This window comes from Anastrepha obliqua, chromosome 1 (genome assembly GCF_027943255.1).
Source record: "Anastrepha obliqua isolate idAnaObli1 chromosome 1, idAnaObli1_1.0, whole genome shotgun sequence".
In the NCBI taxonomy this organism is placed as follows: Eukaryota; Metazoa; Arthropoda; class Insecta; order Diptera; family Tephritidae; genus Anastrepha; species Anastrepha obliqua.
In genome coordinates, this window is record NC_072892.1 from 163,116,321 (window position 1) to 163,129,660 (window position 13,340).

The 13,340-nt window shown below is 34.9% G+C and overlaps 2 protein-coding genes across 2 annotated transcripts in view; one reads left to right on the forward strand and one right to left on the reverse strand.

Annotated features, from left to right (window-relative positions):
* Positions 1 to 1,015, reverse strand: part of LOC129253400 (head-specific guanylate cyclase) — a 31,213-nt gene extending 30,198 nt beyond the window's left edge. The window contains exon 1 of the mRNA XM_054891762.1: positions 876 to 1,015. The gene's annotated coding sequence lies outside the window, so the exon portion shown is untranslated. The remainder of the gene's footprint in view (positions 1 to 875) is intronic.
* Positions 1,016 to 5,312: 4,297 nt separating this feature from the next.
* LOC129239518 (lysoplasmalogenase-like protein TMEM86A) overlaps positions 5,313 to 13,340 on the forward strand; it is a 37,184-nt gene continuing 29,156 nt past the window's right edge. Inside the window, exon 1 of the mRNA XM_054875045.1 lies at positions 5,313 to 5,784. Coding sequence (XP_054731020.1) covers positions 5,764 to 5,784 — 21 coding nt within the window. The 5' untranslated portion in view covers positions 5,313 to 5,763. The remainder of the gene's footprint in view (positions 5,785 to 13,340) is intronic.

Consider the following 13,340-nt stretch of genomic DNA (forward strand, 5'->3'; position numbering starts at 1 on the left):
ATTCCATTTACCTCCTTCTCTATATCCATACAAAATATCTATCAAACAAATAAAATAAAAGTTTTCTTTTAAAAAATGCAAGCACTCCTTCTATCTTCAGTAAACGGACTTTACAGACAGCCCCTTTTTTTATATGAGATCTCTTTATTGCAGAAATACTCTGTATAGCTTGCCATTGCCTGTCGAGGCGGCTGTTATAAGAAAATATTAGCCCCGGGCCTAATGAATGGTAGCCATTCAAAGCCAACGGATCACGGCGATCCCACTTAGCGCTTTGTGTGAGTGTAGTTTGAACACGAATTTTATTATAGTTAATTTTTTTTTTAATTACGAATGCATTTATTAATCTTTTTTATTTTTACTTTCAATTAATTTAATGATTAGCGTTAACTCTAGTAGCCTTAGCAGCTTTAGTAAATAATTTACATTTTCTTAGCAGCCTTTAAATAACTACTGTTGAAAATGCTGAATAAACAAACAAATACAAATTAAATAGCTGCTTTTTTCTCCTACTTTTATTAAAAACATTACTAATCCATATCCCACTAATGGGCATTTTTGATGCAGCTGCAATAGAACTGACAAGTTTGCACTTCACACAATTTCAGTTGTTGTTGTTGTTGGTTCTCCACCCTTGCAATTGTCTGCCTCTCATTGACCTCGGGTTATAATCCAAGTCGGTCACTTGGCCGATTCGGCTTCTGTATCCCAAAAACGAAAACTTGCACTGAATACACATTTTTCTTCGAGGCTGTCTAGCTAAGCATTGTTTTTTTTATTTTTTTAGTCAAGTTCACCAAATTATTTTGTAAACTATTTCACAAAAAATCCACAATTAAACCGAATTATCCTACTATAAACACTGCAACGCTTACCTCGAATGCAATATGCGATTAGTAAAGCAATGCAGGCGTTGTTTGCCTTTTTGTGGGAAGGCAAAGTGGTGCTGCTGGCGCAACCGAATATTAATGGTGCCGTTATGCGTGCACACCGACAACTTGTTTTGTATTTAACGAAGGAGTAATTGCTACTGAATTGCTGCGAATTCCTGCCCATGTCCTGGCAGCTTTAAAGCTTTGTGTGTATGAGCTTTTTGCAAGCATGGGTTTAGCTTCGGCGCAAATTCACTGAAGTTCGTGGAACTTTGAGTACTTCAGTTGGTTTGTGTTTAGCTTTTGGATGCAAATTATTTTATTATTAATAATAGTAAATAGAGAGGAAGCAGATTTGTATATGAATGTGTGTGTGTATGTGTGTAAAAATGAGAGCATTCTCTAAGATAAGTATGATTAGTTAGAACTATAATCGATAACACAGGCCTGCGAAATTTAACTTTTTTCAGTTTCTAGAATGGCTGTACTTGTTTCTTGTAGTTTTTTATGCGCTGAAAACGAATCTGACCTTCAAAATGCTCCATCACGTCAGGATTTTTGGTAAATGAAGCCTAAAAGGTCAAAAAATGGCTATTTTAGCTATTTTAGCCATTTTTGATAATTTTTTTGGGATAGAAAATTTTTTTTTCCAATTTTCGACGAAAAGGTCGCATAGTACAACTCTTTAGCTTTAAAACCCATTTTTTTTAATTATTGTACGATTTTTAAAAAAAAAAGTTATGACATTTTGAAATTAACAGTTGCAGTTACGCCAATAGACGTTATACCCAACGTATACGTAACTGAAACTGTTAATTTCAAAACGTCATAACTTTTTTTAAAAAATCGTACAATAATTTAAAAAAATGGGTTTTAAAGCTAAAGAGTTGTACTATGTAACCTTTTCGTCGAAAATTGAAAAAAAAAATTTCTATCCCAAAAAAAATTATCAAAAATGGCTAAAATGGCCATTTTTTTACCTTTTAGGCTTCATTTACCAAAAATCCTGACGTGATGGAGCATTTTGAAGGTCAGATTCGTTTTCAGCGCATAAAAAACTACAAGAAACAAGTACAGCCATTCTAGAAACTCACCCTCGCAGGACTGTGTAATCGATAACCGATAAGTTTTCAGTCAATGTGTGTCCTAAGCTGTTAATGGAGAAATTTGAATAGCTGCAAATTTTGAAACAATATTTTTATTTTACAATAATATTAATTTGTTTTTAATATTTACTTTTTTCAATATTTAATTTTTTTTTTGTACTGTTTAAAAAACATTTATGGGACAACAAAAAGGGTGAACCTGCCAATTATTTTTTTTTTTAAAGCTTAAAGTTTTGAATCAATTTTTTTATCATATTTTTTTTTTTATAAACAATCTAAAAAGCAATCTAAAGGCAAATTTGAAAACTTGGACACCAAGTGAGGTTATCTGAAGCAACTTAAATAATTTTTTTATAAAGAAAAGCGCCCTCGGACGAGACCCAACTGTCAAATTTGCGACAAAAAAGTCAACCATTTATTGCTTTACGCAATACGCAACTTTTTACATATAAACATTGAACTGGAAATACTTTACAAGCCCAACGAAAGGCATTTGCTGATAATAAGTTTTTGAGCCCTCCGAGGAGGTAAATGCTGCCAATGTTCAGCAAATATTATAAATTTCCATTAGTTTCGAGTGGAAAGCAAATTTCTCATCGAATAAAATCATCATATAAAGTGTGCGTACGGTATTAGATGAAAACTTGAGAGTAGAGGAGTATTTTTAAACCTTCCCAAATGTCTTGTTTTTTTCGTCTGTCATCTGTCAACAATATTCAGTTCATTGTTTGTTATGTTTCATACAACAATGCATTTTTGTCGCTCTTAAAAATGTCGTTGATTTTCTGTTATTAATTGAAGAAAAACGCTTCTCAAGCTCATTAAATGCTTATAGAAGCTTATGGTGGACATGCTCTAAGTAGAGCACAGTGCTTCAGGTGGTTTGAAAAATTCCAAAGTGGTGATTTTAGCGTGGAAAACGAAGACCATAGCCGGCCACCGAAAAAGTTTGAGAACGCCGAATTGCAAGCATTGTTGGATGAAGATGATGGTCAAACGCAAGAAATGATGGCAGAGCAGTTGGGAGTGACACAAAATACCATTTCCAAACATTTGAAAGACATGGGCATGATTTTAAAGGTTGGAAGAAGACTTGGCACCTTCCAATTACCATTTGTTTGCATCGATGGGTCACGCACTCTCCGAGCAGCGCTTCAGTTCCCATGAAGAAGCCAAAAAATGGCTCGATGATTGGTTTGCGACCAAAGACAGTCAATTTTTTTGGCGCGGCATCCACAAATTGCCTGAGAGATGGGAAAAATGTGTCCTTCATTTCATTCCTTAAAATTTCTATTAGCTGCAATAAACTTCTCGCTTCGAGTGCCGAAACGATTGCATGGCCGCATCAAATGCTCGTTACTCATATTGTCCATAATGGAAGCATCAGGGTGCTGGATTGGATTCACACTCAACTACATCCTAACTGTAATAATCCAGAGAACTAACTTCCACAAAGAAGATCATTAAGCAAATGTAATTTTATTGACTAAGAATTTCTAGACATCTGGACAACTTGTGTATGACCAAAACCGTTATTTACGGATATATTATATTTTCAGAGCCCCACAATCTACAGTTTTGTTTGTTGACATAACCATTTAAATGGAAATGCGCTTGATACGACATCAAAACATTATTTGGCAATTTGTGTGGCTAATTGTGTAAAACGAATAGCGTATTGTAGTTGTTGTTGGTGGTTCCATAATAAATTTCCAACAATTCAATTATAACCAACAAAAAGAGAAAAATAAATATGTCAAAAAATAAAAAAGTTATTTGTGCTTAACATTAGTAGGTCTTATTTGGCCCACCCTGTACTTTTGTAGCTCCATTAATTTTAGCATAATAAAGTGTAAGTTTGAAGTCGCTAAGAAATCGCACTGATTTTTTGAAATTTTCTTTTGTAAAAAAACACTTGACGTTTTGCATTGCATTGAAACATGGAAGTCTTTTGTACAAAGTATGAAACTCTGCCATGAAAAAGCTCCGCATAGAAATATCTGCCGTTCGGGGTCGGCTCAAAACTGTAGGTCCCTCCATTTGTGGAATAACATCAAGACGCACACCACAAATAGGAGGAGGAAGCTCGGCCAAACACCCAAAAAGGGTTTACGCGCCAATTATATATATATAAGAAACTCTGGCTTGAATATAAAATTTTTCTGATACAACAACTTTATAAAAAATTAATTAAAAAAAAAATTTTGCTTGGAAAAGATTGGGAATATTGTAAAATGATGAAGTGACTTCATTAACTGAACACAATTATTGATATTTATTTACTTATAAATGTCGTAGTTAAGCATTTTACAGAATAGCAATGCTGGAATAATAAATCGAATTCAAAAAATTTCCAAAGATGTCACAATAAGTTCTTTTTATTTATTATAAATTCGGTACTTTTTGTTTTTGTTAAGAGATTGCACTCTCAGCGGCCTATTGAGAAGAAACTTTAATCAACAATTTAATTCAATAGTAAGTTGAACTACTAATATTTCATATGATTAATTAAATGTATTCACTTTTACCATCAGCCAACAAAAAATTCCGTAACATTAAGAAAAATAATTGTTTACATATTCACTCTATAATAATCGATTTCTATTCAAAGCTAACGCAACTATCACCACTTGCCTATCGCTATTTTCAACCCCAACCTATACCAAGCACTACACTCACATGCACTCAGTACCCCATTCATAACAATTAACCGATTTACGCTCATTAAGCTCACTGCTCCCTCTGCAGCGTGCAGAGCACGAGAAACACAACAATCAACATAACCACCTGTTGCATGGCGACAAATGCGAGCATGGACAATTTTGATAAAAATAAACATAAAAAGCTTTTGCCACCCCCCCGTGACAACGCGTAGACTTCGCGACCAACCGCCCGCCTATCGATTGTGTGTAAACAAAACTAAATAACAAACAACGGCAGCAGCTGAGTTGGGGAAAAGCTTTCTCTGAGCAGCAGCCCCACACTTGTAGGTATGTATGTAAGTGCATATATGCATACTTCCATATGTATACGAGTAGTATGTAACTGCATATATATGTACGTAAATACTATGTAGCTAGTGAATATGTATTTAGTATAGTTATAAGCGTTGTTAAGCTCCAAATCCCAGTTGTCAAATCGACAACATGACGTCCAATGCTAGTTGATTTTGACTTTGCTTTTTCGTTCGCTTATCATCGGTGGCGCTCTGATTTCGGCGTCGGCATCGGCATTGGCATCGACTTCGGCGTGGACTTTGTTGGCGTCGTTGATACACGTTACAAATACGGCGGTGGTGCTCATCTGTTTTGGCAAACTTGGAGATACTCAATTGCTTTTCGCACGTTTCAGTTTCGCTTGGACTCCGCATTACGGCGCACATTGGCGGGGCGGCTAATCGTTTGTGCAAATAACTTTTTTGTTGGTATATTTATATGCGTTTGCTTGCTTTCTTTGTTCTCGTGCACCCGACGCATTGGCTTTGTCCAGAGCAATCAGAAAATCGTAAGCAATAAATATTCGAAAGTGAATAATAAAAACCTAATTTAGGTGATTTACAAAGTTTGAACCACATAAAACTATGTACTTATATACAAGTTGAACCCACCTTTAAGATCGTGCCAATACTTGAGTAACAAGGCGAAAGTGGTGTAATGAAAAATGTAAAACACAAATGTAAAATCGTGAATAGTAAAATTTCTTGTAAACAAAACGCTTAAAACTTGCGCAACACCTGCGGAAAGAAAAAACAGCTTATCGAAGCAGTAGAGTGCCTAAAAGGCGCCATGGCTGATACAATGCATCTTGTAAGTATTCATCCGCCACATGTGCAACTATACACAAGCATGCAAGCAAATACACATGTGCGTGTGTGTGTGTGGTATGCCTACAAAATATACTCGTATATGCCAACATATGGGCTTAATGTGCATGGACTAATATGTAACTTTTCCATTTATTGACACATTACCCTACCCAGGGAAATTTGGCCGAATTCAACAAAGCGCGCGGGTGATTTGCTGCATTTGACGAATTATGTAGCTGCAAATATGAACCGAAAACAAATAGGCTCTCCCATTCTGCTCCACCATCGAACGGGTTGCGTTGATTAATTTATTATTTGGGGGAGGGCATTAAAAGTCCTTTGCTGGTCATGCAATTTATTGGTGGACAAATTATAATTTATGTCATTTTTTATTTTTCGTCTACAAAGAACTTAGGTTTTACACTCTATTAAGGGTAGTTTTTTGGATTGGGCAGATTTTTTTGACCACTCGATTTCTAAAAGTAACTGAACTCAAATTTGAGTTTGGATTGGGAAAATGCAAAAAAAAAAAAATTCAATATTGCGGAAGGTAGTCCTGGAAATATAATAATTAAAAAAATAAATAAATAAATAATTGGCGCGTACACTTCTGTTAGGTGTTTGGCCGAGCTCCTCCTCCTATTTGTGGTGTGCGTCTTGATGTTGTTCCACAAATGGAGGGACCTACAGTTTCAAGCCGATTCAGAACGGCAGATATTTTTATGAGGAGCTTTTTCATGGCAGAAATACACTCGGAGGTTTGCCATTGCCTGCCGAGGGGCGACCACTATTAGAAAAATGTTTTTATTAATTTTGGTTTCACCGAGATTCGAACCAACGTTCTCTCTGTGAATTCCGAATGGTAATCACGCACCAACCCATTCGGCTACGGCGGCCGCCGTAGGGAGAAAATTGCACCTCAAAAATTGTTTCGAAAATTAATTATAAAAAAGGTTATAGTCATGTATCGTTGCAGTCCAAAATTCGAATTCAGCCACCCCATAAACTTCAGGCTAGTCACCGTAGCCGATTGAGTTGGGACATGACTACCATTCGGGAGTGTGTAAGTTCAAATCCCCGTGCATGAAACAGCAAACTGGTAGAAAAAGTCATTTCTAATAGCGCTCGCCCCTTGGCAGGTAATGGTAAACATCCGAGTGGGGTGCTGTCTTGGAGAAGCTCCTCATAAAAAACTTAAAACTGTAGTTCCCTACATTTGTGGAAAAACATCACGACGCACGCCACAAATAGGAGGCGAAGCGGGCCCAAACACCTAACAGAAGTCTACGCACCAATTATTTATTATTTATTATATTTTTATTTTTTATTTATTTTTAATTTTTGTTTTATTTTTATTTTTTTTTAATCAAGCTTATATAATGTTAATAACTATTATATAAACTGGAGTTGTTATGCGACTAGTTGTTATAAAACTAGGAAATTAAGCATCGTACGAATTACGGCGAGAGACGTTAGAAGGAACTTTTCAACATATCAATTTCCCCTTACATACCGAGAAAAGGTAGGAGTTTTGCTGCAGATCGTGACAGGGTATGAAAGGTGGATTGGACATTACAATAAGTCGAAAACTAAAATTTAATACCCTAAACCTGATCAATCGAAGTCGTCAATGTCTACCTCTACTACTGCTAGTCTCTTCTCGCAGTGAAACATGGAGCTATGTCTCCAGCAATGCCAAAGCCAGTGTTCGAAAGAGATGCTTTGTATCGGGTGCTTTTTAAGAGCTTGAGAACTTAAAATGATAATACGAAACAGAAATATTGTTGGAATAATTTTTTTTTATTAAAATAATTGGATGGTATTTATTTTTTGAATATGGTATCCGGCATATCTCCACCGCAGCTACGGCCATTAACCGTAACGGCAGCTCCTTTCTCATTTCGAAAGAAATAGGGACCGATGACGCCGCCAGCGCGTAAACCGCACGCAAAATGAACTTCGCGAACTTATTTATTTTTTCAAAGTATATTAAATTTCGATGAGCAGTAGTAGATTTTGATTATTTTGATTAATGCAAAAAAGGAGTTGTTTGGGCATCAAATAAAATTTCTTTGGTGTCAAAAGGTGGTGGTAAACCATTGCACCATCCGGGATGTTATGTGGTATATATGTGTACCAACCGTCCTACAAAACATACTAGACCATATATTTTCTTACAATAATAAAACGAAATTATTCATTTATTTTGTATGTAAATAATATAAATAATAATAATGTAAATAATACACAAAATTAATAATTTTTTAAAGAATCAAACAATTAGTAATCAAATACATAGATGGTAATTCAAAGCAATGTAATAATTTTAAATAAAATTATGTATGAAATGATGCAAAGCAAAACTTGCACAAGGGAACTTTGCACTCTTTACATATTGGTTTTGTACGTGTCTGTTTTTTTTTTTTTGTTTGCTGCAACTAATACAACGCCGTCGTGTATCGCCTTCAACAGGTAGATGTTTCTGTCCTGTAACCCGACGTACTGGTCCTACCGACCTAGGAACAGCTGTGACTTTGGAGCCTTCATCTATGAGTGTCTCGGCCAAGGTCACCAAAAACGATTTGAAAGGCATTCTTTCCCTTCTAAGTTCATTATAAATGATCCAAGCGGTTACGGCTGCCATCATAAGAAAGCACCCATTTATCCGACTTCCGATCATATTCGTAAAGTCCACTCATTTGATCGGCTAAATTGACACCTCCCATAATTTGACGATAAAATTGAATTGCGTTTGGACATGGCACTTGGATTTTTTATCCTGTTTTTAAAGTTTTTGTAACAAACGTCATTTACTTATTACCAAAACCTCCTTCGTGTCCTGCCATTTTACGCATAAAAGACCAGATGATGTACTTTTGAATTCTGCTTCTCCTCGCTCAAGTTTCTTACTTGTAAACTCGGGAACGTTTTTTCTGTTATGCATTGTAGTACCAACGGCTGGATAAGGTAAAGTATTTAACAGATTAACTGATGTGAAAAAGCGATCGAAACACAAAGTAACATAATTTTCTGCGATTGAGCTGATGAGTTACTACTCTTTCTCCAAGGGTTCCCGAGTGTTCTTCAAGGTCTTTTCCACAATAAATATTGAAATCGTACGTGTAAACTGTTACAGCGTCACACCTAAGCCACATTTTTATACCCCTTTTCACCGGTTTTAGGAGCATGTATTGCTTCAGTGAGCTGCGGCCCTTGAATTTTGTCATCGCGCTGCACTTTTAAACTACTCTCAATAGCAAAAACCCGAATCTGAGCATAACGGGAATGTAAAACTGTACCCTAAAGACACGTGCAGATTACGAAAATCTCAACAGACGGCACGGTACATTTTTAAACTCGATTGAATGTAAATTAAACATTTTAGGGACGTTTAAACTTTGGTGGTACACATAGGTACCAGCCGTTCCGAAAGGGTTAAATAATGGGAAAAGTTTTTTTAATAACGGCTGCTCCCCGGCAGCCAATAGGAAAACCTCCGAGAGTTTTTCTACCATAAAAAAGCTCCTCAAAAAAAGTATAAAAGCCTTTCGGAGTCGGCCTGAATCTGTAGGTCCCTCCATTTGTGGAACAACAACAAGACGCACACTTCAAATAGGTGGAGAAACCAATTATTATTTTTTTTTAATTTCCAATATATGGAAGCGTCAAACGATTCATGATACTTGCCAAACAGAAATGTCAACACACTTTGTCATTCTCAGTTGTCGAACCATAGTTATCGATATCGATAGTTCTCACGCTGCTAAAAAAGCACTCGATATTTGGTGCAGTAAAGGCCGTATCATCTATTAAGAGCCCACTAAGCTGTGAAAGCATGACTGACTTTAGATAATGACTGCAGCTGTTTCGCTTGAGTGGAGCAGTAAAAAAAAATTTAAGAAAAGCGTGACAAAACGCGATCGCGTGATATTTTAGCATTCACTCCCCACGACCAAATGTTACAACTGGTAGCAACAAATTTGCGAGAACACCGAAGAGGGGAGATCTTATCTCACTCGCTGTATTCACCAGATATTACCCCTTCTTATCACCGCTTGTTGCGCACCATGCCGAAGAATGTGACTGTGACTTCCTTATATTGGAGAAAGTTTACACCCTACGTAAATCGCCTGTAATTTTTTCGAAATGAAATCAGAAAATTTCCTGATAGATGCACCAAGTTTTTGTTTCCAATATTTCTTCTTCTTCTTCGTATAATGTTGGGCAGCCAGTTTTGTATCCGCTTCTGAAATGCACCGGATGTATATCATTAGCGACCAAAGGTAATGAAAAAAAGAAAACAAGTTTTTCGATGTTTAATGTCCTCAGTAGGAAACAACCCAGCGCTTCCTGCCTATTTGTCATGCACAAAAACTCTCGGACGTGTCGGTCGTCTACCTCGCCCACTTCATAACTACCTGGGATACAAATAGTGTAGACATTTGTATGCATGTAGGCGTACAAAAACTGAGGTGCATACCTTCATATGCGAGTACACATGTACCCCTACAAAATCGCCGCATAATCTACTCTGCATTTGTATGTGTGTATGTGCGCACTATTGATAATAGAACTTGCACAGCACAGCTGGTTTTCACTATCTTTCGTCACTTCATAATGCTCAAGCCGCGCTGCATTGCGCCACGCCAACTATTGTCTGTCTGTCTATTTATACTTATTCATGTATGTGTGCACGCAAAGACTCGTAAAAAATGTCTATCACTACGTATACGCAATTATTTATTATGATAGATGCAATGATTTGTTGGTTGGTATTCTCGTTACGGCACTTTCTCGCTTCTAGATAAATTTGCTTTGTTATTTATCTCATTTTCTAACAAATTCTAAGCGTACGGTAATTGAGTAAATGCATCCCTCCTTTGTTATGCAAATGAGCTGAGTCGAGCGCTTAAGCACTTGAAATACTTGTGCAAATATTTCGCAAATTTAGTTGTCGCTTTGCAATTTAACTGACATTTGTGTGTGTGTGTGTGTGTGCGCTTTTACATAAATCCTTACGCTTAGTTGCGTGCCTCTGTCGCCATAGCATAGTAAAACATAGCACAGCATGGCAGGTACGGCACTCGTAAACTGCTAAGAAGCAATAATTGTGATTTGTGTGGAACTGTTTGCAATTGTGGCGCGGTTGAGGAGCGGCTTTTTGTGCGAAAAATTTTATTTTTAATTTTTGTATTTACAGTTACAAAGCCAGTGTGTATTACATTTGTTGCTCTAGTTAAAAATATTTAAATATTCTCTAAATTTTAAGGTTGTTAATATAAAGTGGATACATTTCTTATGACTACTTAGCACATAAAGTTTGTCAAAAAAGTGTTGTGACATCTACTAATCCTGCGAAATTCAAACATTTCTTAAGCAGATATGTACTTTTTCATGGCTTTCTTTCAATCTTTGATTTTTTTAGACTAATACTTATAAATAATTTATAAGCTAATAGCAGAAAATAATAAAATAAACTCCGTTCAAAAATAATAAAAAATAAAAAGCAAAAACTATATGCATTTCAAACTAATGGAAAGTTGGATCGAGCGCACTTTCAGAACGAAGCAAGGGAGGTATAAGCAGAACAGCGTTAGAATGGAACCTTCAAGGAAAAAAAACGACCCGGTCATCCACGAAATACCTGGAGGCGTTCTAAGCTTCATGATTTAGAAGTAGTTAACCAAACGTAGGATGACGCAAACAAAACAGCAGTTAATAGAAGAAGATATAAATGTTTTGTCGAATCCCTATGTTCCCAAGTGGAATAAAAAAAAAATTTTTAAATGTACACTTCAAGCACAGAGCCTTTTTACATTTGCAGTTAATAGCTTTAAGTTGCATATTTTAAAAAATTAAATGGGATTCAGTGCTTTGCATGACTAACCCGAGCATCTACAGTGAGTCAAAAAAGTATTGGCACACTCGAAAAATCCAAGTTCTCAGTGCTATAACTTTTCTTTTAATGAAAGTATAAAAAATAGAAAACGGTATTTTCTAAATGTATTTATTTATTACGTATCTGAACAAAAAAAATTAATATTGACATAGGCTTACAAGCCCAACATCGAAAAGTAAAATAGTCTGCTTCTAATAAAATTAATAAATTTTTTAACATCATAGTCTCGGGGTATCTTGTGGCTTTCGTAGAAAATAAGGTTTTTGAGTTCTGTTGGCTTTTGGAGAGTTTTTGGTGCAACTTTTTCTTTAAATATGCCCACACATTTTCTATTGGATTAATATCGGGGGTCGCCGCAGCCGAATGGGTTCGAGCCTGCCTATCATTCGGTTTTCAGAGAGAACATAGGTTCGAGTCTCAGTGAAAGATCTGTCGTTCGGAGTCGGCTTGAAACTGTAGATCCCTCCATTTGTGGAACAACAGCAAGACGCACGCTACAAATAGAAGGAGGGGCTCGGCCAAACACCCAAAAAAGGTGTACGCGCCAATATTATATATATCTATATACATATATACATATATATTATATAATATTTTTTTTTGCAATTTATATTTTTTAATATAATTTTATTTGATTTTACTTTATATTATTTTATTTCATAATAAAGTAAGCTAAATATGATGTTATTATTATTTTTTTATTTTAGTATATTTCTTTTCTCTTTATTTAATTTTTATTTATTATATTTTATTTTATTTCGTCATATTTCATTTTTATTTAATTTTTTGTTTTTTGATTACATTCTATTTAGGTTTATTTTATTTCGTTTAATTTTATAATTTATTTCAACATATTTCACATAATTATTTCACTTTTAAAATTGAATTCAAGTTAATTTAATTTTATTTCATTTTGTTTTATTTTACTTTGTATTAATTCATCTCAATTTTGTTTTATTTTACTTTATTTTATTATATTTAATTTCATTTCCTTAATTTTATATTATTTATTTTGTTTTTATTTTATTTTATTTTATTTTATTTTATTTTGTCTCATTTTATTTCATTTCATTTCACCTTTTTTTATTGTATTCAATTTAATTTAATTTAGTTTGATTTCATGCATAACTTTTGCATTACCTTTTATTTTATTTTACTTTATGTTTTACAATATTTTATTTTATTTTTTTTTTTTATTTTTTATTTTTTATTGCATCCCAAAAAAGGAGTGTTTTACATTAATTGGCGCCAGCTTAGCTGCAAGCCAATAATTTATAACAGGTACAAAATATTACAATTAAATATATATGTAAATATTATACAAAATAGTTAACAAATTTACTAACAAGAAAAACGTTTACTGTAAAAAGTTTCGGACTATATGACAAGAATTGAGTAAAGCTGCTTTCTGCATGTCGAAAATTAAATATTCTGGGAGTTGAAGAGTTTTGACGTTGTCTGCTAAGTTTTTATGCACTAGTCCGTGGGCTGAGATGATAATTGGTAGTATGTGCACCTTCCTTAGCTTCCACTGGCGTTTGACATCAATGCCTAAGTCAGAATATTTGGATATTTTTTCCGCATATGTTTTTTGCATGTTTCTGTTTAGAGGAACAGCAATATCAACTATATAACCAGTCGCTTGAGATTTATCAATA